The 25480-nt window shown below is 37.6% G+C and overlaps 1 protein-coding gene across 1 annotated transcript in view; it reads right to left on the reverse strand.

Moving 5' to 3' along the window:
* LOC129762904 (uncharacterized) overlaps positions 1-25480 on the reverse strand; it is a 109701-nt gene that overhangs the window by 8658 nt on the left and 75563 nt on the right. Inside the window, exon 3 of the mRNA XM_055761510.1 lies at positions 14265-14352. Coding sequence (XP_055617485.1) covers positions 14265-14352 — 88 coding nt within the window. The remainder of the gene's footprint in view (positions 1-14264; positions 14353-25480) is intronic.

Raw genomic sequence — 25480 nt, forward strand, 5'->3', positions numbered from 1 at the left:
GAGCAACATCATTACTTCAATAGGAAGAGGATTACGGTTTGTCGAGCGGGGGTTGTTTGTTTTGTTATGGCTAGGGTATGCCATTTTCGCATTTTCACATGCGAGAGCGAGATACGAGAGATGAACTGTGTGAGAATGAAATTCTACAAAATCCTTCCTTCTCTTTCACATAAATTCGAGAATGCCACCTGATTGCTTCATCTGGTATATATAGGCACTAGCCAAAGTATACAAAACAAAGCAGTCCATTCCCGCAAGTAGACATCCAATTTGGATGTAAACATATTACGTCAGCATTATCGAACTGCATTTATGGATATCACCCAGAGAATTTGCCGCCATTTTTCGTTCCTTTAAAAAATCATGCTAGTTACAAAACACCTTTCTGAATTATAAACCGTTTTATAAGTGTTACGCAAATGGTAAGAATAGATAGAGTATGCAGATCAGTATAGACCGTTGGGATTGTAATCAGACAAAATGCACGCAGCAGTACATTTCTTTAATCCGTTCACACTATTTCAAGTATTATATAGCGTTGATTGAAGAAATTAAAATAAATTGAAATGACAAATCATGACACAAAAAAGTAAAATAACATAAAAAGAATAAGGGAGAAGGAAGGTGTGAGGTGCGTGAAAGACACAACGTCCTATCCCTCGCAGTTGACAGTATAACAGTGATGTTGATATTATATACTGGCAACACTAGTTAGCCATACATTGGGCATCATTTCCTCTCACAACAGACAACTGTCGAGCCGGTAAGTCATACTCAATATTTATTCCCTGTGTCGGGTGATTTCACTGTAGGTTTATACCGACTACATTGAGGAACCTGTACAGTAAATATATGAATGCTTCACACAATCGAATCGGAAATTCTCTAAGATTTGTTTGATATGCTATACATTACAATTCGCTAATCTCTAAACGGTTTAAATTCCTGAAAACTTGAAGAACTTCCTTTTTTCCCATACATTTGTTCTGACGATTTGTGTGTTAACCCTACCCGTATTTTGAATGCTCATAACTCGAACATTTGTCAACAGATCGGAAAGATGTTTGCATCAATTGATAGGAAATATTTCTACGCGTCTATCACAACTAATAAAAACATATTTTTCATAAGATGGACAATCGATAAAACTGTAAAATGTCAAGCGTTATTTAAAAGCCCTAACTGCCAAGTTTTGATTGGCCCGATTTACGGTTTCCCCAACACAGACTTCAAAATCGATGTACTTGTGGAAATCCGCTCTTCAAATATATATGCAAGTCGGCAAGGGGTATTTTTGTTCCCACCGAGCTGTGACACGGACCTAACACGGACTTCAAAATTAATGTGCCTGGGGGAATCCGCTTTGCAAATACATGCAAGTCGGGGGTATTTTTGGTGTTGGGTAGTTTTGTACTCGCTAGTGGTTGTGCAGACTGGAACATGTTTCCCTAAAACGTACTTTTAAACTGAGAAACCTGTGAAAATTGTCATTTCAGATACTAGAGGAGGATGAACTTTCGCGGTTTGAGAACTACGTAAACATGAGATGTGCAATAATTTCAGAGGAAAATGTAAAACACAATGATCGTTTGACAATTCTTCCGTTCACATATCTTGGTAGTCCTAGGCATCATATCAAACGTAAAAGGACGTTCATCAAATGTATTTGCAACGAGGAACATAATCTATTACAAAAATTTGTACACTTGCTCGATAACTTTCTCAAAAAATTATCTTTTGTTTTGAACCTCAACACATTTCTCGATGAATACTAGCGATAATCACCACGTCACGGAATTGCTTTAATGAAAATTGTACAAGAACACATTGATGCATAGTTAGTGTATGTCCCCCTTTTGGTCTCAACTCAGAGGCGAAAAAAGCGCAGTTGAACACATCGGACACGGTGTATGAACATCAATTACTGAAAAAGTCCCTACACCAATTAAACAAAGCTCATATTGATGGTGACCCACACTCATAGATTTATTTAATCCTAATTAGTTTTCACCACGTACTGATACACTGCACGAGTAGCAAAACAATCTCCAGCTGAAGGCGGCAGGAATATTTCCCGGGAAAATAATTTATAAAACGAAACTACATATATCCCGGAACTTCAAAGATGCATCTCTGCAAAGCGGGCCGATCGCATGCGGTGGCGGCGTTGGAACGTAATCCTAGTAGTGGGTGTCGACGAGAACATAACACATGGTAGAGACTTGCTTCAACTTGGAATAGCGCCCACTTGCACTACGGATGCTCGGATACTAGCTGGTGCCGTTCCCAAAGCTAGCTGCTGCACATGACGATTGCATGGCGGAGAGTTTTTCCATTTCATCCATCCCGGGGATTGGATGGGGTTTCGGTTGGTTGTTCCTGTGGAGGTTTATTTTTCCTTCGTCATGCAGCTTGAACTTGCCACCCGTGCACATGGCCTTAAGTGAATCTCCAGTCTCCGAGGGTTCAGAGGTTAATTCTCAACCTCAGCCAAGGTATATAACGAGTAAACCGGTTGTGTATGTGTGCTGTGAAGATGTGGGTGAATTTTGCATACTGCCTCTGTGGAGCAAAAAATCTTTGTCGTTCTTCTAGCCATTTGGATCCATTAGGTGTATTTAGTGCTAATATATTGTTATCGAGTAGATTACATCACGTTTCCAAGTTTCAAGTTTAAAATGTTCATTCCGTACGCTATTGAGTATCATACATCGTTTTGTAGTTCTGGTAACGAATTATCTACCTGACAACAACTCGTTGAACTGAAATCTAGTTTCCTGCCAGCTAACCTCGAATGACGTGTTAATTTTGATTCTAACATCTCTTCCTTGAAGTAATTGGTGCATAATTGTTGTACCAGATTTATGAGCACTGTTTACCAAATGTTATAATTATTCTGATTTCATCAAATCTTCCCATAAATTGACTTCCCCTTGCAAAATTTGCAATCATAATAAGAAGGCATGCGATCGCATTGGTTGAAACTGTTACGATGGAGCAGATTCTGATAAGAATTGATAGATTGCAAGAAATTCCAAGAAAAATGTTCTATTGTACTATGTGATTTATTTGAAAACCCATTCTAAATGGATGGGAACATATTGTTTGATGAGTGAAGAATGAATGAAGGAATTATAATCAATGAGATAAAAATATGAAACAAAGAACCCGTACCAAATAGCAAATCTTTGAGTACAATTATTTTCAGAAATGGAAAATAAATCTCTATTTAGAGTGTACGGAAGCTTAAGCTTGTTTTTCATTTCTTCACAACGAAGAAAAGTTCGCGAGAATCTTTACGTATTTTTTTCGCCAAACAATCATAACCAAGCGCGGGATCACTTTCGAAGAAGCGAAAAAAGATAGAACCTCCCAAGCTTTTGCTGCGAAAAAAAAACGCATTCGCGTTGCTTTGACAGTAGTCTCTACACACACCAGAAATTTGGAACAAGACAATTTAGATAGGTGGAAAAAAAATGAAAATGTTAGCTCAGCTTACATCGATGAAACGATGTAAGCAAGATTTAAGCTGGCTGGCTATTGCTGCAGGATAATAAATTATTTTTCCGAATTTCTATTTCGAGTTCGAGGTGTAGGGTACAGCGGGGCTTGTTGATCGTAGGGGTAGGTTGGCCAGCGACGATATCTTGAAATCTGAGCATCCAAAAAATTAGCGATCTATGGATGAAAAATTACGAATTGCTGTTGCAATAAAATAAGCAAATTGGAAAAACTTATTATTAAGTAGTAAAATACGAACATGGTGCCTATCTTTCCAAAAATCATTCACTGTTTGCGCCTGGGGTAATCCGCTTTGCAAATACATGCAAGAAAGAGGAAGATCTGTTCCCATCGAAGTATGTTCCCTAACACAGCCATCAAAACCAAGGTGCCTGAGAAAATTGGCATTGCAAATACATGTAAGTTGGGGAAATTTTTGATCCCATCGAAGTATGTTCCCTAACACAGCCATCAAAACCAAGGTGTGCGGGGAAATTAGCATTGCAAATACAGTAATTGACATTTGATGCGACATGTCGAGGCACCACTCAGTGTCGCATTGGAGGCGATTTTGACCTGTAATTGGACATTGGCAATGAGAGTGGTACGGTGTCGGCGTCTGTTGGCGACTTTCAATGTGGGGCCCTAATTTGGGCCCCGAACTCGATGTTTACAAAAATGTTCAATTAGAGGTAAAAACGTCCAATCAAACGTGTCGCATTACAGGTCTGTCCAATTAGCAAAATGTCGCATGTAAATTACTGTACATGCAAGTGAGTGGAACTTGTGTTCCCACCGGAATGTGCTCCCTAACACTGCCATCAAAACCAAGGTACCTTACCTAACATGGCATTTATTAAAATTCTTTACTTACACAGCAAATATGTTGAATTCGAAAATTGTTTCATTCAATCAAGAATTTAATCAATAAAAACAAATGACTACTAAACCAACGGTAGTCCCACGTCAACCTTCCGGTAATATCATATCATAGCATTGAAGCAACCGCCACACACACACACCCGCGCGATACTCTTTTTGTTTTGTAGTTATCGAATTAGTGTTAACCACTAGTGGGTGTCGAGCGTCCAGAAGAAACCGGAAAGGTGTCATCGTTGATAACAAATAATCTGGCAGTTCTCCTTGGAACTATAAATTACGTTCAAGCGAAAGGGTTTTTTTTTGTTGTCTATTCATATAATACTACGACCAAATACATTTTGTTTTGTAATTTTTCAATCAAGTACTATTAACAGGAAAACTTCTGAAGATTATTCTTCCCCAAAAGTGGAATGTTCAACTAAAAACTTCGTCAGTACATTCGACTCTATCAATAGTTTTCTTTCATTCTTCCATTCTTACATTCAAGATATTTTATCTTTCGAATGAACTGATAATCATGTCACTCGTTCAGCCAAATTGAGGCTCAAAACCTTGTTCCTCCAACGTAACGCTTTTGTTTTCGAAAACCCCCCTCCTCCCCACAAATATAAATCCATTCATTCATTGAGAATTATTTCAGGTGCACTTCAAACAAATGATCACTAAACCAACGGTAATCCTACGTCAACTATGCGGTTATACCAAAGATATAACCCACTTCCAGTTCTTTTTTTTGTTTTTATTATTTCCAATGTATGACCTGACGAAAGATTATATTGTTTGGACAGATTTGAACACTTTTTCATTTATGTTCTATGTTGGAAACAATTTGGAAACAAAATTTGTAATCATTTCTTTTATGTCTGTCATGATCTCGGTTATGATGGACTATTCTCATTTTTTGTTGTTATTATTTTTTTTTATTAGTTTAAAAAACAGCAGTCTACAAAAGTTTGGGTATAGCGCGCGTGGTACAAATATAAAGTTTTAATTTTTGACGTAGAACTACGTCTTTCATTAAGGGTGCCAAATCAGAAAACAGGTCACGTTTTTATGAAATAAAGTTAACGTTAATAACTATTTTTGCCGCGAACGGATTTTGGTGATTTACATAGTAAACGAATCGGAAATTCCCTAAGATTTGTTTAATATGCTATACATTAGAATCTCCTGGTTTGTTAATGGTTAAAATACATGAAAACTTTAAGCGTTTCCATTTTCCCATACATTTGTTCTGTCCATTTGTGTGCTTTCCCGAACAGAGCTGTGAATAACGAGCAACTTATCGACGAGCAGCGAAGGGGAAATCGTAGAATTTAAAGTCTCCGTGAACGAAGGAAAAGAAGAACGATGAAGGGGAATACTTGCCTAGAGTATAAACAGTGGATCTCGCTGAGGCAAACTTTCATTCATCGGACTGTTGAGCAATCCAGTTCACTTTGCTTTTGCTGCGCTTCGATCTAAGATTGGACCCCACCAGTGGTAATCCAACTTGGATATCGTCTTGTGGTTTTTTCAGTTCTATTTTGGCGTTAATCGTATCGTGTATTTTTCTTTCCGCGTCATAAATTGGACGCTTCGCCTAGTGTGTGATGAGGAAGAAGAAGAGGAAGGCTGCCTCGAGCACTGCAAAGAGCGAACGCATTGCCAGGGGCAATCAAATTTCGAGGCAAGCGTTATCTAGTGAAGCACGCGATGTTGGTGCAGTGAAAAGCGCTCGCACTGAACCAAGCCTTCGCGAGTGACACCGCATCGAACAACAGCGAAGTAGGCGACTTCGGCGTGTCGGTCGAAAATGTAAGCGCCGTTACCCAAGCTGTAACCAAAATCAAGCTCCCCCCACTGGTGGTGAAGGCGGTCGCTATTGACAAACTCATCAGCGAGTTCGCATCGATGGGTTTTACAGCAGAGTCGAGCTGTGTGACATAATTCAGTTTTTTTCCAAGCAGTTAACATTGTTTGTTTTGTTTTGTTGGTGTCTTTGAAATTGCATGAATGCATTAAACTGACGTTATGGCGAAGCAGGCATTAAGGTTGTGTGCCAAAAAATCATTTGGGGAATACCAAGCATCTTGAATGTCGTACTGGAATGTTATAAATTATTTGGGTTCGCGTGTCAGTCGCAAAACTGCCATTAACTAGGATTGCGCTAATCTTGATCATAATAAAGCAATGCTACTATTTTCGAGGTTGTTGATATTAACAAAAAGAGTTTATTTCGCTTGTTTAGATACCAAGAAAGTAAATGTCGTTCTGGAATGTTGTATGTGATTAGGTTTCGTTTGCCAGTAGAAAAATTTCCTCCACTAAGGGTTGGAGCTGCGCTTATCTCGAGCATGAGAAAGTAATGCAACTTTTTTCGAGGCCAGTGATATAAACAGAATCGTTTCTTTTGAGAATAACGTAAAATGATGAGAAGTGCTTATATTTCTAGTAGTTAGATATATTGATGTAGTTATGAGATGTGGAATAATGGTGCTGGTGCAACATGTATATAATCAACTGTAGCCGAGTCTATGTCAATTGTGAAAAAGGCCACCGGAATAGCGTTCAACGTAAATTTTCAATACATTGACATGAAATTAATTGCGACATATGATCAGCTAGTGTATTGTTCTGCGAGGCAAGAATGAATCATCAATCAATTATCGTCAACTAATTCTACAATGAAAAAACATTTCAGAGATTATTCTACAAAGCAGTTGTTTCTAAAATTTCACAGCACTATAGAATAATATCCGAAGGTATAAACAAGCGACTTATAAAAAATAACAGCTTAGTTCTACGTCAACAATGCGGTCGTATCTTGGACACAACCTCCTATAATTTTTTTAAGAGGTCTAGGAATTTCAAAGCAAGACTGGCGGTTCGACTTGTGCTTAGGTGGACCATTGGCTACAAGGGCCTTTTCGGGACCGTATCGGCTCTGTGGCGGACACGACTGGGTATCGACTTGGGTTGATTTTGACATTGCGATACTATATACGAATTTATATCTGTAAATAAAATCAGTTCGTTTTCCTTTGCAAAACTGGTTTCAATGCTGGGAAAAATAAATTATTTTTTAGATAACTCATCTCGCTCAACTCCCTGTAGGGGAAAGAGACGGGAAAGCATCATCATCATTTTTTTTACATTGTAGAGGACAAAGCAAGTACATCTAATAATGTTTGATTGTTTGGTTCTGTTTTAAGGACTATATTGTTCATTACGGGAACGCTTCAGAGTCTTTGTGCGAAAAATACTATAGCTCGTTTTGATAGCTGTTTCAGTTGTTGACACAGGTACAGATAACATCATGAAAACTCGTATAATAAAATTAGATCTATAAGTGCAACAACGAGAGGAGAAAATGTAAATTTTACCAGTTATTTAAACAGGAATGAGAATATTCGATAATTCACATTGGAATGGAATTCACAACATGGAATGTGCATCATCATCGATGACGAATATTAAATTAACATGAGCTACAAATCTCTGGCAAGCATGGAATCATCTCTTTTTTCACTCTTGGGAATATGAATGGCGAGATTTTTCGGAAGGAATGTCTCCAAAAGCGTGGGTTAACACTTATCCGAAAGCACATAGGTCTGATTTGGTATCATGTGACTATGAGCGTTCGACATTGGACTGGTGGTATCGTTAGAACAATGTCGATTTCGTGGAAAAGGAGATAAATCCTCAAAAATATCCGCAAATAAGGCTCGGTGGATGAAAGGACGACAGCGGATGAAGGACGAGGGAGCTGTTGACCTTGAGCAGTCCAAAAAGGACTAGATAATTGTGAGAAAACCCATCGATGAGACAGTTGTCCAGAAACTAATAAGGGACATAAAGAAACGATCTTTGGTTAAACTTACGGAAACCTGAAGATTTTTTTAATCTTAATTGTTTTTTGTATTCCTAAGGAATGTAATTCAATCAAAATATTTTTTTGTCTTGCAAGTCCCGTTTTTCATTGTTCACTATTTGGTTAGCCTGCGATGTGGCAATTTTGAAATGAAGAAGGAATCTCTACCGCGCCCCCCTGCTGATTTACATCGAAATAGAGTGGGCAATTTTTTCTCTTCTTTTCGCAATAGCGGAGAACGCAATCTGAGCTCAGGATAAACGTTTCAGTAAATAGCCCCCAAAGTCACTTTAGCAACTTCATTTCTCCTTCATGTGCCATATTCACTGTGCTTCCATTTCCCTACTATCATCTACAGCGCTGCAGTGTACATCATGATAGTCAAACAGAAAAGGAAATCCTGTCCGTAAACGACCCCGATGAGCTGGGAAATTACTTTATAAGTCTCATTTCCCACATTAGCCACTATTATGGGCTGAGCATATATCTACATTTTTTGTGTTTGGAAATGTACTCTCCCCCCCTATACATCGCCTTTCCGGGCAACTTTCAGGGCGGACAAACATCCAACGACGAATCTTGTTTTCTGTGACTTCTTGCAGCCCCAATATGGTCACAGTCGGGGGCTTGTCAAAGCGTTAGCCTTCGTTAAAGATGAGAGATTAAATCTTCGAATCCACGCAAAAAGTGAAACGATCTTTGGTTAGGGAAGCCAAAGGAAACTGTCATGAAACAAGGTAAACTCCTCCTCACCTCATGGTGGGTGGGAATTGATTCCAGAGGTCACTGAAGCAAGAATAAGCCAAATCAATTAATTTATCATTACAATTGTTGCCTCAATGATTTGTGCATTAGCAATGGAATTCTCGATAACTCCATTTGCAAAGGATACTATGAATATTAAAAAGCAATCTACTGTCAAACGTGCAAAATTGATGGCCCTGCTGGATCGTAAACAACTCGACGGCAATCCATTTATTCGAACGAGGTCGAATACGCGAAAATGCAGCGCCAATATAGCACGAAAGAACTGTTGTTGTGCATCTGTGCCATGTTACGAATCGAAAGCAAACGACGGTGCAAGACGGTGCTGCATCCTGCGAATTGGATACCTATATATTGACGTGGGACTACGTCTAACCGGAGTATATGGGGGTGAAATGAAAACCTAAACACAGAACATGCAGGAAAAAATGCAAGACTTCGAATGCTTATAACTCGAACATTTCTTAATAGTTCGGAAAGATGCTTGCATCAATTGGTAGGAAATATTTCTACGCATCTTTCACAATGAATAAAATGTTATTTTTCATGAAATAAACAATTGAATAACTGTGAAATGCCAAGCGTCATCTAAACACCCTAACTGCCTCGATTTGATTGGCCGGATTTACGATTTCCCCAACACAGACGTCAAAACCAAGCAGCCTGGAGAAATCGGCATTGCAAAAACATGCAAGCAGTGGGTATTTTTGTTCTCATCGAAATATGTTCCCTAACACAGACTTCAAAATCAATGTACCTGGGAGAATCCGCTTTGCGAATACATGCAAGTTGGGGATAGTTTTGTTCACAAGGTAATGTGTCTCCCTAACACGGACATCAAAACCAAGGTGCCTAGGGAACAGGCATGTCTAGGGGAGTCCGCTTTGCAAATACATTCAAGTTGGGGGTGCTTAAGGAGATTCGTATTGCAAATACATGTAAGTTAGGAAAACTTTTGTGTATTTACCTAACATGGAGTTGAAAACCAAGGTACCTGGGGAAATTCGCTCTGCAAGTACAAGTAGGGGAGATGGAGGTACGACGGACATGTTAAGAAAAAATTCAGTTGTATCTTTGAAAACTCATGTTTTCCAAAACTTAAAAGCAGTTTCTTACAGTTATATATACCGGTTTTCGAAATAATTCGCCAAATGTTTTAGAAAAATGTGTTTTTTACTGAAATTAAAACAAGCCGAAAAGTAGAATATTTTTATCGATGCGGGTATAATGGACACGTAGTGAAGGGAATATGGACACGTCAATAATATGCGAAGCGTAGAAGTTTATCGCTCGCGAGAGGAATAATTTCGCTCTCTCCCAGTGTTTGGACGCACAACTGAAATAGAACAAAAAGAAAAAGCAATATAAAAAAGAGTTCAATATTCTTCCCTTCACTTTCTATCATGCATCTTACCCGCGGTTCCCCTACTTTTCTATTCACTGTTCTCTGTGCAGACTAAAATATGTTTCCCTAACACGTAATACTGAACTGAGGAACCTGGGAAAATCGTCATTTCAGATACTAGAGGCGAATGAACTTACAAGATTAAAGTATAGTATTCAAAGTGAAAGTTGAAATTGTTGATCCATTTTGATTCATGCCGGGAGTATTTCTGTACCCACATTTTTTTTTGCACCCCGAAATATGTGTCTAACACGAACTACAAAAGCGGATACGAACACAACGCTTTGGCTCGGCTATTCAAGACTGCATTGGAAGATATGTCTTCATATCTTCTGATCACTGAATTTCTACGCATACCGTTTGATGATTAGGCAAAATCTTCTTCTTCTTCAATGGCACTAACGTTCCTAGAGGAACTTCGCCGTCTCAACGTAGTATTACTTGCGTCATTTTTATTAGGACTTAGTTAAGATTTCTATGCCAAATAACACGCCTTGAATGCATTCTGAGTGGCAAGCTCTAGAATACGCGTGATCACAGTGCAAGTCGGAGGAAATTTCTTTGACGAAAAATTCCCCCGACCAGAACGGGAATCGAACCCGAACACCCGGCATGTTAGTTATGATGCTAACCACTCGGCCACGGGAGCACAAATTTAAAATTAGGCAAAATGCTGTTATCAAATTTACTCGTAGCGAAAAACATAATCTATTACAATGCATGATTTGGTGTTAGATGGAATTTGTTCAAATTCTTTACTTACAAAGCAAATATGTTGAATTCGAAATTGTTTCATTCTATCAATAATCTAATCAATACAAACAAATGATTACTACGCCAAAGAAAGTCCCACGTCGACCTTGCGGTTATATCTTAGATATAACCCACCCATTTTTTTTTCGATTCTCACTTGACCCGCATAATGTAAGCAAATTTCATCGGTGCACTTGCCGGTATTCGGATGCTCCTCTGGCTTCACCGTAGTAAATTGCACTCAGGTGCACGTTTGCATTGCATCCGTTGGTTACGTGCAGCTCTCAGCGCTAAATGCTTCTTCTTATATACATGAATAGTGATAAATATTGGAAATTCTACGGATTCCATGCGCCCGATATTTCGTTTGTCGCTATCCAAAGATTTTTGCAAATTATGAATATTATTAGCAATTGCTGGTGCTATTTAAACATCTAATATATTTTATTGTAAGACTAAATTTAAGAGGTATGGGATATAAAATGCAAAGTTGATAATTGAACATGTAACGAAAAATTAATGTTTTTTAATGCTGACCGTTACCTGATAACTACTTGTCAAAATTGTCAAAATTGAAGGATAGTCAGCGGACTATGAAGAAATTCCCCTTTGTATTCAATTAGAAGCTACTTTTGGCTTCTTCACGCAGTTTTTCCGTCAACATGACTCAACAGTCAGTCTGGTGTATAGTCGCTATCTCCCTCTACGACTCGACTACGATCTCATTTCATTTTCCCCGTCGAATGGACTTCATTGCATTTTTAAGTGACTACCTTCAAAATGAACCACTGATAAATTTGTGAATTTGGTTGATATAAACCCGTTTTTCTGTATATTTTTTTCACAAAATTGAACTCGGAGACAATGTGAACTAAAATTTGTTCAAAATTCCTCCCAAACTGCACACTATTTACTAATATTAACGCGAGGACCTTTACAGCATACCTGATATCTATCTATGTTCGTTGGTTTGAGTTCACGGTGGGTCGATAATAAACCGTTCATTAACGGTGTAACTACTTTTTTGTATCTGAAATCAAGTTTTCGTTTGGCTCGAGATGGTTGATTGATGATTCATTCTTGCCTTTGTAAAACAATGTACAAGCTGGTTCTTCGTGCTGACGAGATAGGACTTCTTTTTCCGAATTTGGGAAGCGACAATAACAATAATGCATTAGGGCATCCATGTGTGACCTACGAAAAATATTGCCGAAAACAAATTGCGACCAGTTTGTGCATTGTTCCCGCAATAACAAAAGTTAGTGGTTAATCAATCGGCCACGAAATCTATGCCTTTTTTCAGGGTTTTAAAAACTTTCTACTGAAGAGTTACTTTTTTAAAATCGATGCATTCTAAAATAAGATTGAAAGCGATGAAAGCGGATTGAATAATCATGTCTCAAAAACGAAAAAAACTGCATCTCTGATATCGAGATATGTTATGTAAAAAATCCTCAGCTTTCAAGGAAAAATTAAAAAAAAGTGCCCTCTAGCCCAAAGCCATGACAACAACATAAAACAGTTACAATCAATAATTACGGAAACAAAATCCATTGTTTTTGCAAGGTCAGTACATTTTAATAAAAAGCTAGCTCATTGGCTTCAATTTGATATGTCGATCATCTAAATCTGTTCAGTGATTCAAAAGTTACAGCTTTTTTTAAAAAAGTCATTTTTGGGAAGAAGTTGAAAAAAATGATTTTTCGGACCACCCTAAAATGGAAATGGTCATCCTAACGAAAAAATAAAAAAATACGGGTCGAATACTTTACAATAAAGAACAAAACTAACACTTTTCATGGGAATCTGAGAACCACTATATCGGTTTGGCATGGAATGGTTGAAAAAGCTTATAAGCATTCCCTTTCGAACAAAAATACCTTTCACTACGATAAGGAACGATGGCCCTAATACATTTAAAAATTTTCATAGTGTCGCTACAAAACCCACTCAATGTGTTAATAAACCATTTGCAAACCTTAGTTGCGCACATTATTTTTGTGTCGCTCTTGGAAATGACAAATCAATATTGAAGAAAGTATGCGAATTCATCGATGATTAGACTGCATTAAAATTGGAGGGGGTAGAATTTATTGTTTAAAAAAAACATTTTTATAGTTTCGACGAACAGCTTTGATCAATCAACTCCCTCATTTCGAGGAAAAATAGCCTCAAAACAGGACATTTCAAAATGTAGAGAATGGAGGCATTCACAGAGCACAAACCGGAAAAAAGTCTTTCTCTTACAACTGTTACTCATGGCCAGAGCGTCAAAGCTATACCTTCCTAACTCAGGCAATCATCAATAGATGGCACCACTAGGACGTGCTATTTTGATAAGGTCCTGTTTATTTTGGAAAGTGGCTTGTAGAACCAGCATGTAGATGCTGTGCACGTCTACTACTGGAAATATAACGCCGAAGAAACATGGTTTCATTCCAGTGAACGCATCTTCAACACATTTCTACCACCCCAGGAGCGATAAAAACCATCGGCACGCTCAAACGATGTTCGGTGAGATCATCTTGTACATCATGACGGTATCCTTCGGATTCCTCTGACTTTCACAATCACGTAAGGGGTGGATTTTTCTGAGCTTACAGTTTGTGTGTAGGGCGCTAACATTTTCACGTACCATCAGAGCGTGAGCGCAGGATAAAAGTTCGTACCTTTCTTCGACAGTTTGTCTGGGTAGTTTTGTCATGATTGCATTGCTTCAAATTGAAATACTTCAACGAACAATTTTCCATCCCACTATCAGCACGCAACGGCAGTTGACACGGGCACAGAAGGATTGTTTTTTCCTCCCCCACCATTAAGGGGATGCTACGTGTCGGAACATTTTAATTACTTTCGGGTGCAAACTCGTGGAATCGGGGTCAATAATTCAGTAGAGGCGAAGTAATCACTTCGAATTCATTTTGAAGCGACGCAAAAAAAAGGGAAACAGATTACGAGATTTCATTATCCTGGTGGAAAATCTTCGAAGATAATGTGAGCAAGAAACAAAAAATTGTTTATGCCAGCTTCACTAAATCACTCTCCTTTCAGCAATTTGTCATTGCAGCAGTATTTTCGCCAGCGGTCGTTTCATAAGGAGCTTACCCAAAATGTCTCTTTTTCTGCTGATGGGAAGCCAGCTGCCTGTGGCAGTGAAATGCCCGATCGCAAACGTTGCAGGTGAGGGATTCGTCTGAAATAGAAAAAAAGGAATAGAAAGTAAATTATATAGGCTGTGGTATGAAAAATTGTGTTAACAGCATTAATTCCAGTCCAGTTGGGACAGCTTGCCGCTCAAATTCATCACCCAGTTGTAATCAATTCCGAATTAGTCCCGCTAATTTGAAAACTACCGATCGGAAAACGCAAATTGGCGCAATCCGGAAATTTGATTCCGAATTTGGATCAGCAAAATATTGATTCACATGCCTTCTCCTCCTCCACACACACACACACGTGCTCATACGGCACCGGTTTCGGTCGATATGGTCACGAGGTGATTTATATTATACCATTTTCACCCCCAAAAATAAGCAAACTCATGGCGTTCCGGATGAAATCTAATCACCTTAGTCCACGTTATCTTCGGTGGAGAACTCCGTACAGGCTCCGACGGTGGGAATTTATCGAATCGCTGTGGCAATATTATGGCAGGGTAACGGATATGTGCACATTTTAGTGTTTGCCCTCCTACAGCGCGCAGTTTTTCGGGTTTTCGGTGGTAACATATAAGTTTCCTTTGAGGGAAGCGAGAGAGGGAAATAATGTAGTGCGTGTTTCCATACGATATTGGATTTACCAGATAAAATATTTGCGAGTTTATGGCCGAATGTTGGCTAATAACGGAAACAAATAACTGAGATAACGGTAGTTACAAATGGGATGAACGCGTTTACTTCTAGAGCCTTTCTTGTTTAGTAGATTGGACAAATTATTATATTATAAATTATCGCATAAAGTACAGGTCAAGGAAAATGCAAACATTGGATTATATATCAGGTTTACGTTCATAGAAATCATAAACTATGTGTTGCATAATGGCTGAGCGCGTCATTTCTTTTCGTTTGTTTACGGAGACCTCAGATCTTATGACTCGATGATTTCGTCAGTCCTTCCGATTTGTAGTCAGTGTTAAATTCGTTTGTTTACGGAGACCTCAGATCTTATGACTCGATGATTTCGTCAGTCCTTCCGATTTGTAGTCAGTGTTAACGAATCACATTCCGATGTGCAGAAATGCATGCAAGTTCAAATTGTCACGGCTCTATAATACAAATAAAGAAATACCATCAATTATATGCCAAACAAAAACCGATGCAAGCTTGTATGTAATAATCCGAATTCGATCGGATATTAACTCACAGACACAACAAACACTTATGTAGTTGAAATTAATGTAAGCCTTCTATATCACAATGCCGATTCATTTGAAATTTCGAGAAAATCAATAGTTTTGACATAGGATTTATATATAGGGGGGTCACTCTACGAAAAATGTAACGATTCATGAGAAGTTTTCAAACGCATATTACTCAAAATCGTTATTGCGACATATGTTGTGTTATATACCATTAGACAGGAAATTTATCCAGCATTTTGTTTTACTGAAAACATGAACAATGAATATAGAAAATAAGTTAACAATTTGACGATTAAAATGGGTATGTTTACTCACGATTGCGCTAACCACACGCTTTCCTCTCCGACGCAACGAGCAATCTTTTTGCCTAAATTCGGGCGTTAACTCACATTGTGAGTTGATATTATGCTCCCCATATATGTCTTTCTAATAAATCCGCTTCACTTCCTCGAATGCACTTGTCCAATCTCCTTTCCCTTTCCTATACATAAGCAGAATTTTGCACCAAATGAGATCATTTCGCTACAGCAGCTACCAAGAGAAGACTTATGACCATAGAATACTCAATATATATTACCGGGCTATAAAGTTATTACAAATAATGTTCTGGACAACGTGGCGACGAAGGAGAAAATACTATTTTGACGTAGAACTACGTCTTTCATTAAGGGTACCAAATCAGGAAACAGGTCACGTTTTTATGAGATAAAGTTAACGTTAATAACTATTTTTGCTGCGAACGGATTTTGGCAAATTATATACCAAACAAATCAGAAATTCCCTAAGATTTGTTTGATATGCTTACACATTACAATCCCATAGCCTGTATATGGTTTAAATTGATGAAAATTGGAAGCATTCCCATTTCCTCATACATTTGTTCTGTTCATTTGTGTGCTTTCCCGAACAGAGCTGTCACTAACGAGCAACTTATCGACGAGCAACGAAGGGGAAATCGTAAGATGTAATGTCTCCGTGAACAAAGGAAAAGAAGAAGAGCGAAGGGGAATATTTGCCTAGAGTATAAACAGTGGATCTCGCTGAGGCAAACTTTCATTCTTCGTGTTGAATTCGATTGAACAACATCTTTGCTGGGCGAGCTGGACGGCGAGGGATCGAATGCCTTTCTCAAGGCAAAGGGGGTGGACGAGTGATATGTTGGATAAAGTAAAGTTTTTCAAGTGCCTTTTTGAAGGTTAGAGACGAATGAACTGAAGAAGTCTCATGTCTTAAGCAAGGGAGGAAGGCAAACTGTCAGTATCTGTCTGTATTCAAGGCAAAGAATATCGCTTGTTCATCCATGTTTTGCGTCATCACATGTCTTCGTTTCGGATTGAGCTGTGGACGCGACCAAATTACTCAATCGTTGATGTCTCTGGCATTGCAATCATTGCATCAAACTGACGCCATTGCATTAAGGTTCTAAGCTACACAATTGTGTGGGGAATCATCAAGCTAGGCTATCGTCAGCTCATCAAGAAAATAAATGTTCTGGAATTTTGTCAGTGATATGGTTTCGCATGACGGTAGCAAAACTCTCTCCACAAAGGATGACAGCTAAGCTGATCTAGACTGGCAATATTAACAGAAAGGATTTCTGTTGAGAAGAGCGCAAAACGGAGATGAGCGTGTGTATATTTAGTTGCTTCAATATAATATATCGATATGTGGATATTTGTGTGCGTACGTGCGTACGTGCGTGCGTTTGGTGTTGCAAATTATGCAGTTGCAATGATAAATGTAAACATGGAGGGGAGATAGCAAGAGGGAAATATTTACGCTAGGGTATTAGTAATGAATCTCTGCTGAGGTAAATATTCAGCCAAGCAGTTAACATTGTTTGTTTTCTGTCATCAATGCATTGAACTGACACTATGGTGAAGTAGGTGTTTAGGTTGTGCACCAAAAAATTATCAAAGTTATTCAATAAGTTATATGAATTTAATAATTAATTTGGGCTCGCGTGCCAGTCGCAAAACTGCTCTCAACTAGGATTGCATTTGCACTATTCTTTATCATTATGAAGCAGTGCTACTCTTTTCGAGTTTGTTGAGAATAACAGATAGAGTTTATTTCGTTTATTTAGTGACCAATAAAATAAATGTCGTTCTGGAATTTGGTATGTGATTTGGTTTCGCTTGTCATTAGCAAGTCTCGAGCACGTATTGATCTGCGAGCACAAGAATGAATCATCAAACAATTATCGTCAAATGATTCCACAATAAAAAAAATTCCAGGGCGACCAAACTGGTAGAATAGTTATTTCAAAATTTTCGTTGCATTATAAAACAATATCCGCAGGCAGTTATAAACAAGCGACTTGAATTAGCGTAGTTCTACGTCAACAATGCGGTCGTGTCTTGAACACAACTTCCTATAATTTCTCTCTCTCTCTCTCTCTCTCTCTCTATATATATATATATATATATATATATATATATATATATATATATATATATATATATATATATATATATATATATATATATATATATATATATATATATATATATATATATATATATATATATATATATATATATATATATATATATATATATATATATGTATTATTATAATATATTTCTGTAGTCATAGATTCACAGTCCTATGTCAAGGTCCCGCTCGTGCCCCTAGGCTCAGACCCATAAACTTTTTTAATGTAAAGGCGCGTCCACATTATGCCGAATGATGCCAATCGGCCTGTACCAGGCGACAGATTCGGTTCGTTATGTAATGTGGACGCCCCTTCGGTTGCCCGAAGCCATCACGATCACACGAAGCACAATGCCGTCAACCCGAATTTACTTCTTTTTGTTTTGGTTCGACTTTCTTGATCCAGACCGACTTGTTTCGGGTTGGGTTCGGCATGGTTCGAATTGGGTTTCGGCACGTCGGCAGACCCGGGCGGCACCTTCACACTTGTTCGGCTTTACCGGGCGGCCAAGGCCGATTGGCGTAATGTGGACGCGTCTTAAAAAGGTCTAGGATTAAACATTTTCATTTCTCTCTTTTTTATGTTTTATGGACTTCTAACTAATCAATTGTCCCCAGAGAAATATATTGAACCTCAAAAAATGCTTTATTTGTATCAATGATATCAAGGCATTCGAAACAGTTTGTACCATTTCCTATTTATTTCGATTTTTGTCGTGTTTTTCAAGAATTGTTAAGAAATTGGATACATGATTTGATTCTTTGGCAGCCGAGATTTGGATTGTTTGGCAGTTTTGAAGGTTTTGGTTCTATTTTTTAAATATTTTTTTCTCGAATTCGATATATCGTTCCCCTGATCTCAACAGAATAGTTCGTGTTACTATGTACTTCGGTGTTGTATTTAAACATCCAACATCCATTTTGCGATGAACAATGAAGTGGAAAAATAGACCCCCGAGTAATAAAAAGCACTTCACCGATTCCGGGTGAGCTAACAATTACTGTGACAGTGAAAGAGTTTCTGAAGTGGTTTGCCCTTTTCGCGATACACTCGCACCCATCCAACCTCCGCTCTGTATCATCTGTTCAATTGCCCGTGAAATTGCGCTCCGATCGGAAATGATTAGAGAAAAGCGAAAAGAGTATGACTTTATCGCATTCCAGACAATCTAACCGCACTTGACGGCTGCGACTAATCTCCAGCAATTAGGTGCGATTATCATCACCAAAGTTTCAGACCGGCTTCGGCGAAGTTCCAATCGTGAACAGCAAACACGTATCGGGGAATGATATTCATTACCGTCCTCCGTCACACCATCCGAACGCAAACGTGAGACTAAGGCGCCCGATGAAAATCGATTCTAAATCGTGATCATGAATATTTTATCTCCGGCTCGTTTGTGAGCCCCCATTTGCCTCCGGCTTATGGCCCCTCAGAAACGGTTTCAGAGCGGTCTAGAAGCAAACAGAAAGCTTGCAGTCTGACCAGTAGTGAAATTGATGGATTCTTCAAAAATTTAAATTTATGAGCATAATTTTGTCCCTTTTGTTTTCCTACCAGTGAGCTTTTGCCAATCGGAACCTTTTTTGGATTACAGCGTGGCTTTCAATGGCTGAACAATCAAAGTGGAAAATTCTCTGCAATGCTAGAGAAAAAAAGATGAGTTAGATGATGGAAGATCAATTTACATTTAGATCCTGGGCCTTGGGATTCCATATTATTCGCTGGGAGAAACCAGATTCGTAAACAAACACCTTCCATCCCGGGTTTGTTATTTTCCCGGAGGAGAAAGTCCTCCATTATTCATGCGTGTGATCCGTCGCTACCCGCTCTGCTGATCGAGTAGACTACCGGGCTGCCGGAGCTAGCTGAATTTTCATCTTCGATGAAGCTATCAGAATGGTAGTAATTTTGATAATTCACCACCCTCCTCGTCTCCCTCGGCTAGATCCCATGAGGGGGAGGAGGGCAGAAATCCCTCCGTGGCGATGGCGATGCGACGATGAAAAATGAGTCTCCTTCCAAAGTTCGAGAGCGATCCGAAGCCGGAGCGAAGTTGACGAAAGGACCCATGAACGAGATTTATGGCTGTCATAAAAAACTTGACATGCTGCTAATGTAGCAGATAATGTGGATTTATTTTCGCATGAATTTCTCTCCCCTGGCGAAAAGCAGTGCAATTTTGAGCTGTTTCATCGTAAAAGTTACTGTAGCAGGGGGTTTTCCCTTATTCGGGGTGCTATTCTACCATAATGACTATACTTGGCTGCAGGTTTTTGTCATACACTTGGTACACCGTAATCTCGTCTGAAATTTCTATCATGCTGTTATTTAAAATCAAGGTTTGATCGGGTTAAATTTTCTGATCTAACCTAGATTTCAATAAACCAATGTATGAAATTGAAGCTTTATGGCGAGTTTTCATTAGGGAGATCTATAGCTATAGATGGATTTATTCACGTGAAAATAGGTGTAAACGGGTGAGAATAAATATGATACACTTATTCGAGGTATATATAACTTGAATAAATTCAGCATATGTAAACGCTTGTGAATTTCTCACTGGTGAGAAATCTCTAAAGTTGGATGCAGTTCTAGTTCAGGTGAATAAATTCACCGAAAATATGAATATATTCATTATAGAAGTTCACCTAGTGTAAACGGTTGATGCGATTTCTATAAATCTCATCATATTTCTTCACATGAATATATCACTAGTCTAAACCCACCCTTATGGCGGGTTTACATTAGGGATATCTATAGCTATAGATGGATTTATTCACGTGAAAATAGGTGTAAACGGGTGAGAATAAATATGATACACTTATTCGAGGTATATAAACCTTGAATAAATTCAGCATATGTAAACGCTTGTGAATTTCTCACTGGTGAGAAATCTCTAAAGTTGGATGCAGTTCTAGTTCAGGCGAATAAATTCACCGAAAATATGAATTTATTCATTATAGAAGTTCACGCTAGTGTAAACGGTTGATGCGATTTCTATAAATCTCATCATATTTCTTCACGTGAATATATCACTAGTCTAAACCCACCCTTATGGCGGGTTTACATTAGGGAGATCTATAGCTATAGATGGATTTATTCACGTGAAAATAGGTGTAAACGGGTGAGAATAAATATGATACACTTATTCGAGGTATATTTAACTTGAATAAATTCAGCATATGTATATGTAAACGCTTGTGAGTTTCTCACTGGTGAGAAATCTCTAAAGTTGGATGCAGTTCTAGTTCAGGCGAATAAATTCACCGAAAATATGAATTTATTCATTATAGAAGTTCACACTAGTGTAAACGGTTGATGCGATTTCTATAAATCTCATCATATTTCTTCACGTGAATATATCACTAGTCTAAACCCACCCTTATGGCGGGTTTACATTAGGGATATCTATAGCTATAGATGGATTTATTGGTGATAGATGGTGAGATGGTGAGAATAAATATGATACACTTATTCGAGGTATATATAACTTGAATAAATTCAGCATATGTAAACGCTTGTGAATTTCTCACTGGTGAGAAATCTCTAAAGTTGGATGCAGTTCTAGTTCAGGCGAATAAATTCACCGAAAATATGAATTTATTCATTATAGAAGTTCACGCTAGTGTAAACGGTTGATGCGATTTCTATAAATCTCATCATATTTCTTCACGTGTATATATCACTAGTCTAAACCCACCCTTATGGCGGGTTTACATTAGGGAGATCTATAGCTATAGATGGATTTATTGGTGATAGATGGTGAGATGGTGAGAATAAATATGATACACTTATTCGAGGTATATATAACTTGAATAAATTCAGCATATGTAAACGCTTGTGAATTTCTCACTGGTGAGAAATCTCTAAAGTTGGATGCAGTTCTACTTCAGGTGAATAAATTCACCGAAAATATGAATATATTCATTATAGAAGTTCACCTAGTGTAAACGGTTGATGCGATTTCTATAAATCTCATCATATTTCTTCACGTGAATATATCACTAGTCTAAACCCACCCTTATGGCGGGTTTACATTAGGGATATCTATAGCTATAGATGGATTTATTGGTGATAGATGGTGAGATGGTGAGAATAAATATGATACACTTATTCGAGGTATATATAACTTGAATAAATTCAGCATATGTAAACGCTTGTGAATTTCTCACTGGTGAGAAATCTCTAAAGTTGGATGCAGTTCTAGTTCAGGCGAATAAATTCACCGAAAATATGAATTTATTCATTATAGAAGTTCACGCTAGTGTAAACGGTTGATGCGATTTCTATAAATCTCATCATATTTCTTCACGTGTATATATCACTAGTCTAAACCCACCCTTATGGCGGGTTTACATTAGGGAGATCTATAGCTATAGATGGATTTATTCACGTGAAAATAGGTGTAAACGGGTGAGAATAAATATGATACACTTATTCGAGGTATATTTAACTTGAATAAATTCAGCATATGTAAACGCTTGTGAATTTCTCACTGGTGAGAAATCTCTAAAGTTGGATGCAGTTCTAGTTCAGGCGAATAAATTCACCGAAAATATGAATTTATTCATTATAGAAGTTCACGCTAGTGTAAACGGTTGATGCGATTTCTATAAATCTCATCATATTTCTTCACGTGTATATATCACTAGTCTAAACCCACCCTTATGGCGGGTTTACATTAGGGAGATCTATAGCTATAGATGGATTTATTCACGTGAAAATAGGTGTAAACGGGTGAGAATAAATATGATACACTTATTCGAGGTATATTTAACTTGAATAAATTCAGCATATGTAAACGCTTGTGAATTTCTCACTGGTGAGAAATCTCTAAAGTTGGATGCAGTTCTAGTTCAGGCGAATAAATTCACCGAAAATATGAATTTATTCATTATAGAAGTTCACGCTAGTGTAAACGGTTGATGCGATTTCTATAAATCTCATCATATTTCTTCACGTGAATATATCACTAGTCTAAACCCACCCTTATGGCGGGTTTACATTAGGGATATCTATAGCTATAGATGGATTTATTGGTGATAGATGGTGAGATGGTGAGAATAAATATGATACACTTATTCGAGGTATATATAACTTGAATAAATTCAGCATATGTAAACGCTTGTGAATTTCTCACTGGTGAGAAATCTCTAAAGTTGGATGCAGTTCTAGTTCAGGCGAATAAATTCACCGAAAATATGAATTTATTCATTATAGAAGTTCACGCTAGTGTAAATGGTTGATGCGATTTCTATAAATCTCATCATATTTCTTCACGTGAATATATCACTAGTCTAAACCCACCCTTATGGCGGGTTTACATTAGGGATATCTATAGCTATAGATGGATTTATTGGTGATAGATGGTGAGATGGTGAGAATAAATATGATACACTTATTCGAGGTATATATAACTTGAATAAATTCAGCATATGTAAACGCTTGTGAATTTCTCACTGGTGAGAAATCTCTAAAGTTGGATGCAGTTCTAGTTCAGGCGAATAAATTCACCGAAAATATGAATTTATTCATTATAGAAGTTCACGCTAGTGTAAACGGTTGATGCGATTTCTATAAATCACATCATATTTCTTCACGTGTATATATCACTAGTCTAAACCCACCCTTATGGCGGGTTTACATTAGGGAGATCTATAGCTATAGATGGATTTATTCACGTGAAAATAGGTGTAAACGGGTGAGAATAAATATGATACACTTATTCGAGGTATATATAACTTGAATAAATTCAGCATATGTAAACGATTGTGAATTTCTCACTGGTGAGAAATCACTAAAGTTGGATGCAGTTCTACTTCAGGTGAATAAATTCACCGAAAATATGAATATATTCATTATAGAAGTTCACCTAGTGTAAACGGTTGATGCGATTTCTATAAATCTCATCATATTTCTTCACATGAATATATCACTAGTCTAAACCCACCCTTAGACAGCTCATAATCTCCTTCCAGCTCGATACATTTTCACAAGCGGACCATCTAAGCCTAGTCTCGAGAGAATTGTTTTTGCTTCGCACTGGTTCCACTCCTGGAATAAAAAGCAGGCACAAATGGTGAATATGATAAATCATATTATAACTCAAATTATAATTTCATAGCTTCATCCAATCTGCGAGGATGTGTAAAATGGTAAAGTTTTTCCATTACCCAACTGGTGCACACTTCTGCTCACGTATGCTCTAAGTTCCATCCTACTGCGTTATCATTCAGTCAATCGAAAATTCTAATACGAAAATGCAGGGTGGCAACGTGAAAGTGATACACTTTATTTATGCCATAAAACTCAAACCAGTTTTTATTTCTCTTCGGAATCGACTTCAATAACATCTATGAGTAGTAAAATTACAATGTACTTACCGTTTCGAATCATATTTCGGACATTTTGTTCTGATATCTTGAAATTCTTAATGCACTGATGATATAACAATCAAATTAATATCACAATTGCTTCTTTAGAGTAATCCCTTGGTTTCAATATCATTTCACATGAGAACTACATTTTAACTATAACATAATCGGCAGAAATCTTACAACACTACTCATTATCATTTGTGTTTGACGTTTCCTTAGCGTGAGCACGTAGAATTTACCCGTTCATAAATACTTAAATTTTTCCCGTGTTTCATCAGTTCTCATCATCGTTAACAGTTTACTGTGATTGCTTGGTAAGTATTTCGAAGTTGACTATAAAATATAATCAAGGGTAATGTAATTTCGTCCAAACAATTACAAAATAAAGTGTCCGAAATTTGAATTCAATCTGTGCGAAATTTGATTCTTTTTCGTTTCATTTGAAAAGCATTTTATTCGATGATTTTTTTATGTTTTCAATAAAATAGGTACCAAAGTAGAAAGCTTAGAAGCATATTGAACTAATTTATTAAACATATCAACCAAATGAAAATATAATACCTGTGCATATAGCTTAGATCTGTTTTCTGCATCATATGCCTTAAGCGTCCGAAATATGATTCAGATATGATTCACTTTTTTGCATGTTCTTCCATTGGATAGAATGATGTCTGATGGTAGCTACGGCAGCTGTTTTCCAAAGGATATGGATATATTCAAATTGCGCCTTGGTGCTACTTCATTTGCGGTTCTTAGACGACAAACTGTTAGGCGTAGGTCTACGTCAAAAGTTAAGTTGAGTCTAGACGTGAATTCGAGAAAACATTGAAAAGTTTCCCAACGAGTACAAAACTTGGAGCTAAACATATTTTATTGCAATAATTTTCCTAATTATAATCATAACGAAAACATTTTAAGTGAGTTTCTATCCCTGCGGATGAAACTTCAATAATATTAGGCTGTCAAAAAAGTCCTGCGGTATTTTTTTGAATTTTCATTTGTTCATAAAATTAGTTACAATCTGTTTTAAGTCAAATATGCGCCGTTTTGTTCGATGACTTGTTCCCAACGAGATGCCAACTTCATAATACCCCTGTTATAGAAGCTCGCTTCCTTATTGGCAAAAAACTCGGATAGCCAATTT

Source organism: Toxorhynchites rutilus, chromosome 1, assembly GCF_029784135.1.
Source record: "Toxorhynchites rutilus septentrionalis strain SRP chromosome 1, ASM2978413v1, whole genome shotgun sequence".
Lineage (NCBI taxonomy): Eukaryota > Metazoa > Arthropoda > Insecta > Diptera > Culicidae > Toxorhynchites > Toxorhynchites rutilus.